This window comes from Magnolia sinica, chromosome 2, assembly GCF_029962835.1.
Source record: "Magnolia sinica isolate HGM2019 chromosome 2, MsV1, whole genome shotgun sequence".
NCBI lineage: Eukaryota > Viridiplantae > Streptophyta > Magnoliopsida > Magnoliales > Magnoliaceae > Magnolia > Magnolia sinica.
Genome location: NC_080574.1, coordinates 139,428,792 through 139,445,888, shown reverse-complemented (window position 1 = coordinate 139,445,888; position 17,097 = coordinate 139,428,792). Strand labels below are relative to the sequence as shown.

Below are 17,097 nucleotides of genomic sequence, written 5' to 3'. Positions count from 1 at the left end.
TTTCAATTACAGCCTGATCGATTTTCGAAGACATGAAATTGAACATTTAAACTCTTCGGCATATGCAAACAAATTGAAACCGAAGGGGATTTGTATACCCAGATTTGCCCTTAGAAATTTGCCCCAAAGTGAATGAGAATCATGTACGGCATGTCTTCTATGTAATTATGAAAAAGAATAATACCATCCATTTTATGAAAATGGAAGCTATAATACCATCCATTTTATGAAAACCTTAGGAAATAGATAAACAGGACAACAAAAATATCAATACACCACCACACTTTAATCAATGAAGATGATTGGTATGAAGTACCTGGATTGCGAAGTAGGAGAACACCACAACGTCAAGATCCCGCTGGTCACAGCTCTGCCATGCAAACCAAGAAAAGAAGTGATTAAGATCGTATGCACAAACCACTTTCGTGAGAGGGCCATATAGACGATTTTCATCATCAATACCTGATCACCCACAACATGCGGCTATTGGGGCCTCACCATTCAAGTACGAAATAGATGGGAAAAAATCCTAAGACAATGATCTCAGAGGCCCTGTTGGCCGATGAGTATTTTGGGGAGATTAAGCTCTAGGATGCCTCCCTCTTACAAGAACAAACAGAATCCGGAAAGGAATTTTAGAAAAACCTACCTCACAATCATTTATCCAGCAGCACGCCCTTACAATACCTCTCTACCCAACGAGCTCCGTGACGAACATGCATCCATCTATATAACATCGATTTCGCGCCAAAAATCTCTGGCCAATCATCTCTCCCGCCAACGCGAGGGATTGAGAAATCTCATCCGTCGTCCGTATAATGGACTGTGAAATCGCAGAGGGATGGGATTGATGTGAGAGAGCCGACAACGAATCCAAGGAGGGATATCGCAATCACTCCATATCTCCCACGAATACAGCGCAGGACAGATGACTTCCTACAGACGACGCCGCCCAAACAGGAAGAGGGGTAGGCTAGGAGGGATTTGACAATCCTATCCCACCTAATCCCCTTTAATACACCGAAAGCGTTTTGCCCAAACAGGCCCTAAGTGCCTCTTTGGACAGTGGTGTTATTGTTAAAAGGGATGTCTTAAATTTGAAAAGTTCTGAAAAAAGTTTGACAAATTGAAATAAGTTCGATTCAAAATCCAGCAACAATGTTTCTCAAATTTTTAAGGTCTTCGATCAGTCGAGGGACAGTCTCGACTAGTCGAAGCCCAGGCTCGCCAGTCGAAGGTTACGTATATGGTGCGCGGATTTTGCGCGGACTATATAAATTTGAAGCGGTTTCAGAGAGGTGCATAAGTGGAGTTTCATAAACTATAAAAAAGAGTCCCTAGGGCCATTCTAGGAGAGGCTAAGGCTTTCTAAATGTATTCAAGGGTATCTAGAAAGGGTTCTAGGGTTTCAAAGGGTATAGCAAGGGTGAGATTCGAGGTTGTTCGAATCGGGTAAGTCCTTTCTCTTTGTAATTTATGCTTTGGAATTCTGTCGCTTTTTGCCATGATTTTTTCCCGAAAGGGTTTTCCATGTTAAATCTTTGTGTTCTCTTCTGTTTGCTTGGTGTCATTGGATTGTTATCCTATATCCATCTTTATGTGATTCCACAGCACAAATCTCAACAAGAATTAAGTTGTATTAAATGAGATTAAAATTAAGTTTGTAGGCTTTGAAAAACGAGCCTTGTGTTGAAAAGTGTGAGATGAGATTACTAATCGCACGGATGATGGATTTTTGCTTCATCCCGTCAATCCAAATGCAATTTGAAAGTAAATCTCATGATTTATTTTTTAATGCATACATTCTAAACATAGTATTAGAAAACATGGGCCGAATACACTCAATCTAGAGACAATGCCTTATACATGCATTTGTTGTAAATTTTACAATTCCATTCACTTTAATCCCACCTGATGTAGCTGGCCAAATAGGCCCTAAAGCTCCATTAGGACCACCATGCTGTTTATAAAAACCCACTCCCTTGATTACATGAAAACACTTACTCAAAATATACATAAAAATATAAGCATGATGAAATACTTATAATAGCAAAGAAAATAGAAATAATAAAAAATTACCCTACAACTCTTTAAAATCATGCTGTGTAGTCTGCTAAAGTCGTAGATTATTAGATTGTAAATTTGTACAAATCTGTATATTGATTTTGATTAGATTTTAAGATTTATAATTAATAATTGTATAGCCTTTATTATTATTAAATTAGAAGCTTGTTAAAAATAGTCTGTAATTCTCTGTCTTAAGCTTGTAAAAAATAATTTATCTATTTTATATTAAAAGAGGCATTCCTTTTTTAATGAAAATTATGAAAGAAATTTCTTTAATTTTATATGTTATCAGAGCCAACTCATAACTTGATTTTGTATCTTTACTTCTCACTATGAATTATCTGTTATAAACGCATTTGACGAAATATGCATACTAACCATATTCAGACCTATAGTCTTGTATAGCACACTTGAATTGTAGATTTGGCTCGCAGCCTGCCATCCATTTTGTGGGGCCACAGGAAGCCTGTTGTATCGTACAGAATCACCTAATCTGCAGTTCATTTTGTCGTCTCATTTTAGACATGCATGGAAAAACGAAGCAGATCTAAATTTAAGGTGGACCACATGACAAGAAACAGCAGTACCTGGCTATTCAAAACCTTTCTATGGCCCACAAAAGTTTTGGATCAAGCTCGTACCGTGTGACTTTATACAAAAAAGCATTATTGTGGGCTTCAGAAATTTTTTAATTCAATTATCATTATTTCCAATGGTGTGGTTCACATGATATTTAGATCTGCTTTATTTTTTAATACCAATGATTAAAAAAAACTGATGGAAAGATCTGATACTCACGTAATCAACGCCGGTAAAACGTGTTGCAGCTTCCCTGTCCACGTGAACGGACTGGGTCTTACCCGGGTAACACGTTAGTAAGTGTTATTCATAACGTTGGGCCCACCTTGATGATTTGTTATAAATCCACGTCGTCCATCTGCTTTTCCAGGCCATTTTAGGACTTGGTTCAAAAATTAAGTAGATCCAAATCTCAGATGGACCACACCGCTGAAAACGGTGGTTATTGAACGACTCCCATTCAAAACTTCTCTAAGCCAACCTTAAGCAGATCAGTAATGTTTATTTGCCATCCAACCCGTTGATGAGTTCAAATAGACCTTGATGAAGGGACAATGCATAGATCGGCTTGATCCAAAACTTATGGCCTATAAAAAGTTTTTAATGGTCATTCGCCAAATTTTCCAATGGTGTGGTCCACCGGAGATTTGGATCTGCTTAATTTTTGAGATAGCATCCTAGAAAATTCTGAAAAACGGATGGACGGTGTGGATATACACCACATTCATCAAGGCGGGCTCCATACGATAAGCGTAACACCCACTAAGGTCTTACCGGGTAACCCCTAATCTGCTTCTACGGTCCACAGAAACGGATCACGTGGACGCAGGGTAGCCAAAGCAGATATCTTCTGGTAAGAAAACGAGCAACGTGGCGTCCAAACCTTCCAGTGAATGTGAGTAATCCTACGGAGATTCGCTCGAGCGATTCGCTTCTACATCATGGGGCCAGCCGTGATGCGTGTGTAACATCTGATTCGTCCATCAGATTCGCTGCATCATGTTCGGAGGTGAACCCTGAACTCAGGCCCAAGAAAAGAAAAACTCAAGTGAGCCAAACCACACGGAACGTTCCGTGGGAACGAGGACACCACCATCTAAAGCTTCGGTGGGTTCCAGTAAGATTTCAATGGTACACGTCATCATCTTAAATGTACACTTGGTGTGTTCCACTTGAGGTTGTGAAAGTTCTGATTTTTTGTTAAGATCGTAAGATGGCTTTTTGGAGATGATGGACGGAGTGGATTTTACACGAATATCACGGAGGGCCAAAGAGCTTTTTGTACGCCCGCGTAATGCGGAAGGACACGTGTCCTAAGCTGACGGCGAATCGCCTAGTATTAGGATTAATTTAGAGGCTGATTAGCTGTACGGCTCAGCTCGGCTCGGGTTGGAGCCGTGTACGTAGATGGGAGCAATGGGGCCCACCAATGTCTTGCGTGTCTAGACAGGGTCCAGTTTCTGCCCCCAAACGCGGACGCGTGTACCACGCACCTATACACGCGTACAGGTGCCGAACTCGCATGAACGTGGACATGACGTTGGCCCACCCCTTAAGATGGTCTGGCTTGAAGATCTGGGCGGTTAACTCACCAGGCAGGCAACTCCTGTACGGCTGACTAAGCTTTCCACCGTTCATATCCAATTGTACTGAAATATTCAGATTGTACATTTACGCAGAGCCATGTACTTGAGGAGCCATCTTGCATATCGGTCATCTCGCTATGTGCCATTTCCATTTCAGCCATCTATCTGTAACCGTTCTGACCAAACGGCTAGGATCGTCCGAAATGTTCGAATTTGGCATGGAAGCCTGTGTTGATTCTAAACATCTATCCGACGGTTAAGATCGTCCCATAAGTACAATAGTGAAGTCCAAGACAATCATTGTGGGCCAGGGATTTAATGCGTGTTCATGGCGAACACAATTTAGGAGGACCAGATTCACCTACGACACCTGTTATCGAAGTGCCTACAACGCTTATCTCTGTGGGGCCCACCATGTTTTGAATATAAAATCCACTCCGTTCATAAGGTGAATCCCCTTATTTTAACCATATATGAATTTAGAACCTAAGAAAAATAAAATAAAATGCATATCAACCACACAGTAAGGAACAAAGTAAAATAACGCCTAAAACCTCTAACTTCACGTGGTGACGGTGTTGCCCACATGAGTCTTTGATCAGGTTGAGTTTTTGGTATCAGTTTGCTAACCTTATGGATCGGTTGGATAGCATATAAGATCCATCGTGGGCCCCATAGATCATCGAGAAGCTTTCCATGGTGTGTGTCCCATCCCTTTTGTTTCCTGTAGATTATGCTAATTGTTGTCCCCCTCCCCCAACATAGAGATTCACAGCTGATGGACGGACTGGATGTTAGACACAACACGGTGGGCCCCGCAAACTGAGGTCTTATAGACCCCGATTGCATTAGGTGCAAGAGACGAGAGATACTTCCACACTTTCAAAGATATTTCTACAGCTAAGCCCCCACGCGAGAAGTCAGCTAAGGCACACGCCACCGGATATTGCATCGTGGTAGACAGGTCCAGTATCCTAGCCATCCATTAGAATTCACCTTTTAAATGCCCAAAAACTAAGTCAGTCTGGTCGTCAGGTGGGCCACACGTTTACTTTGAATCTGTATCATCCGTTCAGTTTCTTAAGCTAAACGATACTTACACCACGATTTTATTCTAGTTTTTGTAATTTAATTTGTAGCCTACGGTTAAGAGGCGACTCGTTTAGTTATTCGTTGCTTGGGATACACCCAAATCGGGCTGAATTCTCTAATTGTGTTGGGCACTCTCGGTTTAAAATTCTTGTAATTCAAAAGTAACTATGCACTTTAGTTACATAATAAATTTATTAGGGTTTGAGTTTAATTACTATATTAACTATAATATCACTAATTATGGTACATATGTGATGTTTGATATAATAATTATATTAATTATATACTTTTCCTGAAAATGATGAAATTCCAAGTACTGTATAGGCTGCAAGTATAGGATTATAACCCTAAACATGGGTTTGAAACTCCTGAGAGTCTACCACCGAGGCAAGGATAAGGACCCTACCAACCCTATTAGTTGGATACTACTTAGATGATTGTGTTGATTTTACTGCTCATTTATATCTTATAATATAGATTAAAAATATATATCCATTTTATTGAAGTTTTGCTTCTTTTTATTATTATTATTTAAGATGTGTTTGGTTGCCCAAATATCATGAAACACACCAATGGATACAATACTGTACACACATATTCATTTGCATGTATAGCTATCTTTAACTCCACTTTTTTGTGGAAACCATACTGACCAGTTTTGTCTTCCGCAATTGTTTGTCACGAGAATTCTAGGTGATTTTCATGTTTTGATGTTTTTTTTTTTTTTCATGGCTATTATTAGAAAAATAGCAGTAAATATAACATGTTATAATTTAGTAAACATTTTTAAAATTTAAGGGCATGTTTGTAAGCTAAAGAACATTTGTATAAAAAATTTAACTATTGGAACTAAATTGTCCAAATTAATTAGCTTGGATAGAACTTTTTCTCTACGCTTCAACATTTTCATTTAGATTGTCCATCCAATCAATCTCAACTGTTCATTAATTTGAGAACATTCATAAGCTGTATATATAATTTTCAAATGGATACGCATATGCATCTTTGATTCAGCCTTATTTCTACAGCCATCCGTTTTCAAAGCCATGCATGGATGTTTATAATTGCCTCAGGCAAAAGTGATTCTTTACAGTCATAAGCATTCCATCATGGCCTCTAACAAATAAATTGATCAAACTGTTTTTTGGACGTATTTAATGTAAATGATCTTGGCCATCCATATTAAAGATCATTGATTAAATGGTTCGTATTTGTTGTTTCCACGAGATGTTTTCATGGTAGTGGATGGTACATCTGCTGAATCTAATGAACAGTCTAGAACAATGGATTGGAGGGTCCAAGAAACCCTGTGCAACTAAGAGCACTATAACTTACAATGCTGTGAGAGCACCGGAGATCTCTCGAAATGAATTATCTTATCTCTTAAACAGGTTTACTTTATAATCACAGTAAATTAAAAAAACAACGAGATTTTGAAAATATATCCATATTATCACGATAATATGGCCACATGAATATCTATCGAAAACATAGAGATATATTGAAAATCTAGGCGAATTTGGGAAGCGGTTTGCGTACCGAGTAACTCAGTACCCTGAGCGTACTGAATAAACTCTGTGGGGCTCTTAATTCATGCATTTTATTCAACCTATTCATCCATTTTACTAGATAATTTTAGTTTTTAAACCCAAAAACGAAGCCTATAGAAATATCGAGTGGACCACACCAACTTAAACCATTCGAATTGAACTTCTATTGTTGAAAAGTTCTTAGGGGCCACAGAAGTTTTAGATCAAGCTTATATTTGTTTTTTCCCCTTCATCCATTTCTTTTTGATCTTATGAACAGGTTGGATGAAAAATAAACATTACTGCGTGACTCAGAAAGGTTTCAACGGTGGAAACCAAAACTTCCACTGTTTCATGTGGTATGGTCCAGTTGAGGTGTGGATATACTTCAATTTTGATCTAAACGCCTAAAATGATCTCTAAAAATGGATGGACAGCGTGGATAAACTACACGCATTCACGGTGGGCCAACAGACTTTACTCAGTGCGATAAGAGCGTACTGAGTAACTCAGTACGTACGCAATCCGATATCGCGAATTTGTCACGGGTAAGTAGAAATCCTCCGAGCCGAAATTTTCCGTATTGTCATTTTCGCCGAATGGCGGTTTGCAAAATACGAGTATTGTATCTTTCATTACATCTATGAAAGAATCTCTGATTCCATCGGCTTCGTTCCATCATCACGTGCGTAGCTGAGAATACCCACCCATCGGCTCTCTCTCTATCTCCTCTCTCTCTCTTTCCTTTCTAAATCCCAATTCCTTGGCTACGATCTCTCTCTCTCTCTCTCTCTCTCTCTCTCTCCTGTTTAAATCCTGAATCTCTGGCCACTCAACCCACTCCCCAACATACACAAGAAGGCTCCCTCTCTCTTGCTCTCTCTGCAGCTGATAAAGGCGGCTTAGGAAGTCGGAGGTAAGCTGTTGGTAGAGAATTTCAAGAGACATTGATGTTTTTTTTTTTTTTTTCCAGTTCTGTAGTGTTGTTTGGTTGTATCAATTCAGGATTTGGGGAAAATGAGTAAAAAAACAACAATCCTTCCCGTTTTTCGTTAAAGAGACAAACCAGAAATTTGAACATTTTGAACTAGTCTTGTCTGTGTTTATCTATCTATTTAATGTGCTCAGATCACTATAATTTCGAATGCTCCTTGTAGCATAGGCGTACTTGGACAATTCAATCGATCGATCTGGACTGTCCATTCTGTACAGACCAACTTTCATGGGCTAATGTGCGAAAATTGCACCAATTGGATGATTCTAACCATCTGATCACTTAACATGGACGGTCAGTAGCCTGCATATATGTGCCTTGTTTGTTGAATTGAGTTCTTCCGTCTCATATCTGCTAAAACCAGAGGGGGCTGATCTTTGTTATTCTGACAGAAGATGAGTTGTTGATGTTAGTATTTCTTTGAATTTCACTGGCATGCTTTTTCTCTGTTTGAAAATTGCTCTTGTGAATTATGATACAAGCTCAAGTGCAATCTTTAAATTACACATGGCAGATGTGTGATGTTTGAGGATCGTGGGTCTGGTGGTCCATCACATGGATGGGCAGAGCCCCAATATGGAAGTGATTGGTTATCCTAACAATCTAATCTTTATGAAGGGGGTTTCTTTTGACAGTGGCTGTTGCTAATCTTTTTCTTTGTTTTGTGCATCCGTCCATTTTGAGATCATTGCTCTGATGGTTCACATAGTTCAAGCACGTTAGTTTTCTATCTACAGCCCATACACATGATAGCCTGCAATGCAGTGATTCTGATCATCATGTTAGAGGTGCTACATGTGAAGAGGAGAAGTTTCAGTGCCATTCCTTGTATTGTTTATGCTGAGAGTTGGATGTTTTTGTTGATTTTTCTTGCATGTGTTTGCTTGTTGTTTTTACTGAAGGTTATCCTGAAAAAGACTCTTGCTTTTCCCATTTGTACTCTTATCTTTCGGATGTCTGATTTGGTTTCTTCTGGTTTCTGCTGAGATGGGGGAGTTTTTTGTCCATGTAAAGTAGAGGTAGCGAATTGAGTTAAAGATGGTAGGAGAAAATGCACCTGACTGTTTGATATAGCCCTAATTTTGTATTGACCAATGTTTAGAAACTTGTTGATATGGTCAGAACTTGGCCAGTTCCTTTCTATCTTTCGAGTTGACAATCTACTGAGTTGAATTTTGAGGTTTTAATCGTCTCAGTTGAGTCAAATTCAGAAATTGAAAAGACCTATTTCGATTCATGGGCGGACACTTTTTGCTATCTAAAGTTGAAGTTTTTCTGTGTTGACTCTAAACTTGCTGAGTAGTTGATTCAGTTGTTTGCATTTAATGAAATACATCGCGACTAAATAATTAGGACTCACTACTCAAAGATGGATAGACAGATAGATAGAGTGCGCTACGATTGTTGTCTTTTTTTGTTTTGTTTTTTTTTTTGAAAGGCGATGATTTATTATTGCTGGGCAGAAAATAATACAGAATATGAAAGGATAAAATACAAAAGGCAGAAAAACTATCCTAAAGCTTTAAAAGCTACCACCCATTCTACCATATTTGCTTTAGCCCTCTTGAAAACATCCGATACCCAACTGCTTCTTTTTGTGAAACACCTGTTGTTCCTCTCCTCCTATAATACCCAGATCCCAACCACCAAAGTAATCTTCCACACTTCTTTCCTTTCGTTTCCAATTCCTCCCCCATGCCAAGCCCTAAAAAAGCCTTCGATACATCCTGGCAATACCCAGTACCCAAATCTGCATTAAAATAAATAAAAAATAAAAAATAAAAAACCCAAAATTCTCTTGCAGAAGGACAATACAGAAATAAGTTTAGGTGGTCCTCTGATTCTTCATCTTGCATACACATTAAACATACATTTGGCAAAATCATCTGATGCTTTCGAAGATTATCCACCGTAAGGAGCTTGTTTCTGTACTACCAACCATGCCTAGGCCACCACTTTAGGGGGAGCTTTATAATGCCACATAATGCCACAAAAACGACGTATGGCTAATTTAATATTCTGAAGAAGCCCCAGAAATGAACTAGGAAAATTATTTGACTAAGAATCTTCTGGATTTCTCTTTCATCCACAGCATAGAGTTCCGCCTGCCCACCATTGGAGCAACTAGTTGAAGCCTTTCTAACAATCTTATCATCTCTTCCACTTCTACTTCAACAGTTTCCTTCTACATCTTCCCAAAAGAGGCTTATCTCCCAACTAAACAACCTCCCAAAAACCAAAGCTACTGCCATGTCCAAAAAAGAAACCAACCCGTTCCTCAAATTTCTGCCTTAGGCTTGCTAAAGCTTTCCAAGCCTCCGACGCTCTATATAGAGAAGAATCTCTAATCCATCTACCTCCTTCCTCTTTCCCTGTATTTCTTAACTATAACTTGTTTACATAGATGACTGTCCTCCCCACATAGACAGCGTAACTATTTTCCCTGAAATGCCAGGTTAATTGTTTCCAAACTTCTAATGCCTGCTCCCCCTTCCTGAAAAGGCTTGCATACCTCCTTCTACTTCATCAAATGAATTTGTGCTTTTCTGTAGCTCCTTCCCATAAGAAGTTTCTTGTACATTTATCCAAACAGCATAGCATTGACTTTGGACATTTGAACAGTGACATGAAATAGACCGGGAGATTTGATGTTGCCACCTTTAGCAACATTAGACAACCTTATATAGATAGATGTCTTTTTTTTTTTTCCCCTAGTAGATAGCTTCTGTTAGAATCTTCCACTACCTTGTCCATGGCCAATCAAAGTATATGCGGGCAAGTTTTCCTTGCCCATACGTGTGAGATTAGGGGGTCTAAGGTGATGATTTTGTACATATAGTTTCACTTGCAAAGAAGATCTGCCTATTAATCCATGGTTTTTCCTTACTACTACTATTAATGATTGGAGAAACTCTACTCTTCGCGTTCTTTGATCTGTATAAACGACAGTTATTTCTCTTTCCATCTTTTAAAAAAAAAAAGGTGAATGGGTTTTACTCTTCAGAAACCATTTTTGCAAAATGCTAGAATTTATATCACACAAATGCTGGAAGTTGAGGCTTATAATATCTAATTGTAATTCTTTTGTGTTTACTTTCAGATGTTTTGCAACTACCCGCTTGTGGCGTAAGCAATATTGCAGAAGAGAACTGACTGTTGCTTGGCAAACTGTATGTAATCTGACCACTGCCTAGTGAGCTTTTGAAGGGGTGACTCTGTGTGCTTTAAATTATTATTATTATTATTTTTTTATAGTAATCATTACAGATCGTGCCTTTTTAAAACATGTGATGAATGATGTCAAATCTAGGGAATCAATGCACCCTTACCAGTCGCAGTGGATGGCCCATTGGATGCGGACAAGCTGTAGTTCTTCATCATCACAGGTTCATGGGCATTGTACCATTCGTGATGAGTGCAATGAAGAAGATCGAGATGCTAAACGAGGGTGGTTGACCATTCAAAATGCAGAACATATGAATGAAAGGGGTGTGGGCGATATTTCTAAATCCAACAATATATGGAGATGCATACAAGGGGGCTTAGAGGTAGCATCTGAAGGTCCCCAATTTGCAAAAGAGGTGGTAACTGAAACCAGAAAAATTGAGATCACAAATGAATCGCTGATGACAAACTCAAAAAAAGTAGTCTCTCCTAATTGGAAAGCGACGCAATTGGATTCCTTATCTATTCGCAAGCAATCTGGATCTTCTGTGGATCTGGAAAATTCCAAGACATTTACCCTTCCATACATAACAGGTACACGATCAGAAAGGTGGGCCATTCCAAAGTTTGACTTGAACCAAAAAATGGAGATGCTTGAGAACACAGATATGGCTATCTGCAACAGAGAACCTTCTAGGCCTCAAATTGATGTCGAATCAAGATATGTGAGTGTAGATGTTGGCACAAGCCGATCCCATTTAGTGCCTGTAGCATTAACCCAACCTCCAAGTGATGTAGGATTTGTGTCAAAAGAACATCATCACGAAGCAGAAGGTATAACACAAACTCGTCGGCAGCAGATGAAACCATATAATTTTCTTGACGGAAAAGCCTCACTAGTTTTGGGGCCTTGGCAGGACGATTTTATAGGATTGACTTCCAATTCTGCACTACATGGATTTAAATCCATTGAACAAAATATGAAGTGCTGTACAAGTAGACAAGGAAAAAAGGATAATCTTGCAAATGATTGTTTCATTCAAATGGAGCATGAACTCGGTAACTCCTGCGGCCATTCTACTTTTTTGGCTTATGATACGAAAATGGGCAAAAGATTTAATTCTAATAGTTCTGGAAGTCTATTTTCAGGGGAGAAAGATCGGGCCCAGAAAATTAACGGGGATCCTTTAAAAGGTGATTTCCATTTCCCAATCCTTGTTGAGGAACAGGATAGAAGCATTAAAAATCAGTCTTTTACTGGATCACTTCCAGGCCACAGCACTACTTCTCAAGGGATAACTGCGTTGGAAGATTCAAAATGCGGGCATCACTTGTTACATAGAATGCCGACATGCCCCCTTCATGACGTGGACATGTCGAGAATATGTACCACTGCGGAGGAAGCAGCAGGAGGCCCACCAAAGTTCTCGAAGGCAACCCATCATCCGTTGATTATGAAGAAAACTGATGTCAACTTGTTCAAGGGAGAAAAGGTGCTCACAGAGTCGATGGTGTCTACTCAATCCAAAGGAAACAGTTCCAGTGAAATTCTTGGGCTGCCTCCTATCTTCCCTTGCTATGATAAGCAAGAAGCATTGTCTCGATATTGCGGGAATTTGATCAATTGTGAAGGCAGGGATGATGGGAATGCTGCCAATATCGGTTTTTCATGCATACAAAATGAATCCTCAGCTGAAACTGATACCATGCCTTTTGATGCTTATCAATCAAGAAACTCTCCTGCAGGTAGGCCTTAAACTGCAATCTCTCTAGCCATGATTTTGTTTAGGGTGTTTTTGGATGCTCTATCAATTGAATTGCTGTAATCCGCCCAATAAAGTGGAAATGATCAAATTGAAGTGACCTTCCTTGCATTAATACTACCTGGTTGGGCTCCAAACTGCAAGTGGTTACTTGGATTTGTAAAGGGGAAGTAACTGCAATTCCAGGGCTGTACCTCATTATGAATACTTGGTAACCGTATTGCATATTTTGCCCTTTCCTCTTGTTTGAGCTGATGTTAGTCAATTCAATTCAATTGTGCATCCAAATGCAACCTATATGATATTCAAGTCCTGAATTTGATTGGAAACGTATGTGATCTTCTAGATATTACTTTATCAATGCCATTTTAAATTGCATGCATATTATACTTTGCTCATGTATTCTTCCTACATTGTGCTTTGCAGGGGTGACTTCTTCCCAATTGCATAAGGTACGATTCATCCTTTCATAAGTAAAAGCTATCAACCACGTAGTTTTCCATTTTTTGTTGTATTTGATTGAAGTGGAGGGCTTGGTTTGAAACTACTGGTGTCTGTCCCTGACTCGCTCAGATCTGGAACTGAGTTGTATTGTTGAAACCAATACGATTCATTTGAGACGGGTATAGTCAGAAAATCAATAACAGAAGATATCAAAATTTATTTTAAAAATAAAAATAGAAAACCTAGAAAAATTAGAAAATAATCTGAAAATTGGGAAAATAGAAAAAAATAAATTTATCACACACTTTTTAGATGAAATGGAAAATATATAAACCTTAAAGTGCCTTCTTCCTAGAAGATTTGGCTTGAAAATTGAGAGCGATGGTCTTGAAATGGAAGGCAGTAGACACCCTGGAATCTGGTTTCCTCTCCTCCCCAAAACCTTTAAAAAAAAGGTGTAAAATGAGGATTTTCGAAAGAAACTCACCTTGATATACTCTTTGGGTAAGTCACACTTTGTTACTCATAACGAGTAACAACGCAGATGAAATTGGGTCAACTCAGTGTGACTCAGACCGATTCCGGACAAGTTGGACCGAGTTGGCAGATTTTCTGGTTGCGGACCTCTGTATCATCCTGGCCACAGCCAAAACCAATATGACTCAGACAAAATTGAGTTGTATCAGACAATATTTTAAACCGCAGCGCAGTCAAACGTATGTGTTCTTTAGCTGACGTGCTTTAAAATGCTTCATATTAGTGCCTAACAATTCTTAGGCCTTAGATCTGTGAGTCGTATCAAATCGAATCATATTTTTGGATTGTAGATCATATCTAAAACATAATTAAACAAGAAACTTAAAAATATAGGAGAATAGATACAAAAAAATCAACCTTGTTTTACAATTGAAGATTTAGTTAATCTGATACGTAATATCGGGTATGATTTATTTAATCTGTTACATAATATTGCGTATCATTAGTGTTACATTTTCTTCTTCTTCTTCCCATATCCAGCCCGTAGTGACCGGGAAACAAGTTTCCCCTTGTAAATGCCAGCATTTCTTGCTTCCTGTTTCCCACATTCATTTCATGCTTTTTGCCAACAACTATTACAACTTTTGTGAAATGAGATGTCTCATGGATCAGTTTTCTTGTCATTTCTCTTATCTGTTTCTCAGTCTAGTATCAATCACCCAAACTAATCAAATATATGAAAGTAGCCATTCTTAGTATGTTACTTGCATCTTAATCTCATCACCCTTGAATCCATGAAATGGAACTGACTTATAACTCATATCTCTCATTCAGGTCTTATGTAGAATCTTCATTTTTTTCAAGGGAGTTCAATTAAATCATAGGATTTGATTCGTACATTTCATAATTTTAATAATATTAACCATGTCTACCACAACTAACACAGTATCTTACAGGGTGTGATGATGGGCCGAAATACAGGAAAGTCTCAGGAATCATTGTGTTCTCCAAGCAAAGAAGCAGGAATCAAATGTGCAGAATCTGATATACCTGATATGAATGAAGCGATTTCCATCAATTTAGTTCAAGCGGACCATGTGGACAACAGGGAGTTGAGCTCATCGAGGACTGAGAGCTTGGATGTTGAACACCTTCTTTCCCATTTGGAGCAGCCCGGGAATTCAAATATCAGTCCCCAGCAATGTGGAGCACTAGAACTGGATCCAAGCAGCAGATGGGTTAAGCGTCTTAGATCGAGTACCTCAGATTCTCTTGCCTTTGGTACAAAGAGCTTAAAAATAGGAGACACATCATCCAGGGAAAAAGTAAACAAACTGTTTTGCAGAATAATTAATAACAGCAAAACAAACTCTGAACCCACATCGGGTAAATGTCTTGGGAGGGGCTCATCTCTGCCATCAGACAAGGCCATGGTGTTATTGAGAAATAGAGAGTCTTCTTCAGCAGATTCAGTGAAGGACCATCTGGATCTAAGCGCATCATATTCTTGGATCCAGAGATGGTGTCGGAATCGAGAAGGGAGGCCCCAAGAGTTACCCAAATCACAGGTGGTGTGCAAGCCAGACAGTTCAAAGGCAGTGTTGAAAGAGTTTCGAGGTAAGCAATTTCCGAGCATTGCGGCAATGGCTTTGATGAGGAAGGCAGTGAACAATTTCCATCCATGCGAGTTCAGGAAAAAGGGGTCTTTCGTGGTTTGGAATTCTGATGGGTTTTGAGAATTTTGAGTACTCTAATGCTGAGTATAGACTGGTGAGAGATGACCAGTTGAGTTTTCACTTAAACTCACTGATGGTGGAAGAGGTATTGATGTGAAAACTTGAATCGCATTGTCGGTGAGATTGGTCATTAGACAAGAAGAAGACACGCTACTGCAATTCATCGATGAGAAAATCGGAAATCGGGGTTGGGAGGTTTCAGTGCTCAGGTCCTGCATTGGTATTTATCCTAGCTCTTCCATTTTTATTCTTGAATTTCTCAATTGTGGACACGATTCTAGATTTCCTTTCTTGGTCACATTTCAAAAATTCACACTTCTAACTCCCAGCCTTCGAATGCTGATAAAAAGAAAATCCCCATCTTCAAATTCCTTGCATTGCTTCTTTTGGGTACATTTCAACTTTCTGGTTTGTTGCCTTTAAAAGCACAGTAAATAATCTATAAATTATACAAATTGAGCTGCCAAGCTAGATGCATTTGGTTATGATTGGCTGAGAGGAGTTCTTCTGTTTAGTTTCAATAAAGAGTCATCTCCCCTACCTGTAATTGGATTAAATTCAGTGTAGATCAGGAAACAGAAACCGGCAATTGAAGAAGAGCAAAATGGAAATTGTGCCCTATTTCAAATGAAACCCAATTTAAATTGAAAACAGGCATTCTGATTGGAAAGTGCAGAAACCCCAATCTGCACTGAGCAGAACGTAGAAAGCCCACCAAACCTGCTATAAATGGAAAATGACTTTGTTTGTTCAGTGTTCATAATGCTTGATGCAGATATGTAGCCTCCAAACTTGCCCTAAAATCATGTTGGGTTCACTGTTCTTGGAATTTAAATGAATGGCCTCTACTGAAAAGTAATTATTTCTTCACTTTCTGTTTGATTGTGCAGATTTCCTGCCATTTCAGCTAAATGTATCCTTTATACCTCTGTTACAAGGTACGTGTGGTGTCTTACTTTGCCATGGTTTGTCAGCCTGTTCTATTATTATGGGGCTTTGCTTTTGAATGCTTTTCTATAGCCGGTTTCCTTGCCATGTACAGTATATTCCTCTGAAGGTTTTGTTCGAGTAAATGAATGTAGGATCGTTTGAATATTGTGTTTTGTTGTGATAACATTTAATGCAATGTATCATAGTCCATCTGATTTCAAACTTTTCTCAAGTCTTTGAATTACAATGCTTTGCTCCTCAAACTTCCAAACCTCTTCAAAGGCATACCTAAACTCAACCTTATATAGAGGAATTATATGGTCCTCACCACAAGCATATGCATATTGTCCTCGGGTCTCATGTCCCTACAAATGGCGCCCCCATGGTTTAGTTGTCCACACATTTTATTTGATGGGACCCCTGAAGTCTCCCAAATGGGACAACCCTAATCCTTCAATTAGTGGCCTGAAAAATGTTTTGTAAAAACTAAAAAAATGGTTGACATTCCATGGAAAAAAGGCCAAATGTTGGATGTATAGGATCTCTGATCTTGGGAATTTTTGGGGCACAGTCCATTCACAGTGGGGCTCATAAGATCATGGTCCACAGCCAAAACTACACGCCTCTCTTGTGTAAACTCAAGGCAGGAGGACTAATGCAGGGGCATTTTCACACTGGGCTCGAGTGGGGTAGCCTGTGAGATGTGGGGACACACTCAGAGTAGGCGGCGTGTGT

The 17,097-nt window shown here is 39.1% G+C and overlaps 1 protein-coding gene across 7 annotated transcripts; it reads left to right on the top strand.

Annotated features, from left to right (window-relative positions):
* The first annotated feature begins 7,515 nt into the window (after nt 1–7,515).
* Nucleotides 7,516–16,586, top strand: LOC131237943 (uncharacterized). Of its 7 annotated transcripts, none has more exons than XM_058236047.1 (5): nt 7,516–7,769; nt 10,948–11,017; nt 11,158–12,758; nt 13,202–13,227; nt 14,653–15,917. In XM_058236047.1, exons 3-5 carry the CDS (start codon nt 11,165–11,167, stop codon nt 15,430–15,432), a joined length of 2,400 nt encoding a protein of 799 aa, XP_058092030.1. In that variant the 5' UTR covers nt 7,516–7,769; nt 10,948–11,017; nt 11,158–11,164; the 3' UTR covers nt 15,433–15,917. The 7 variants fall into 7 exon arrangements, 6 of the variants coding, with proteins under 6 accessions (XP_058092030.1, XP_058092031.1, XP_058092034.1 ...); XM_058236048.1 differs by lacking the exon at nt 7,516–7,769 and adding an exon at nt 8,250–8,635; XM_058236051.1 differs by lacking the exons at nt 7,516–7,769; nt 10,948–11,017 and having other exon boundaries at nt 11,142–12,071; nt 12,162–12,206; nt 12,285–12,758.
* Nucleotides 16,587–17,097: the final 511 nt, after the last annotated feature.

Coding starts and splice junctions, on each gene's coding strand:
- LOC131237943 (XM_058236047.1), top strand. CDS start 11,165: ATGCACCCTTACCAGTCGCAGTGGATGGCCCATTGGATGCGGACAAGC. Junction 12,759..13,201: donor ATCAAGAAACTCTCCTGCAG/GTAGGCCTTAAA, acceptor TGTGCTTTGCAG/GGGTGACTTCTTCCCAATTG. Junction 13,228..14,652: donor CTTCTTCCCAATTGCATAAG/GTACGATTCATC, acceptor AGTATCTTACAG/GGTGTGATGATGGGCCGAAA.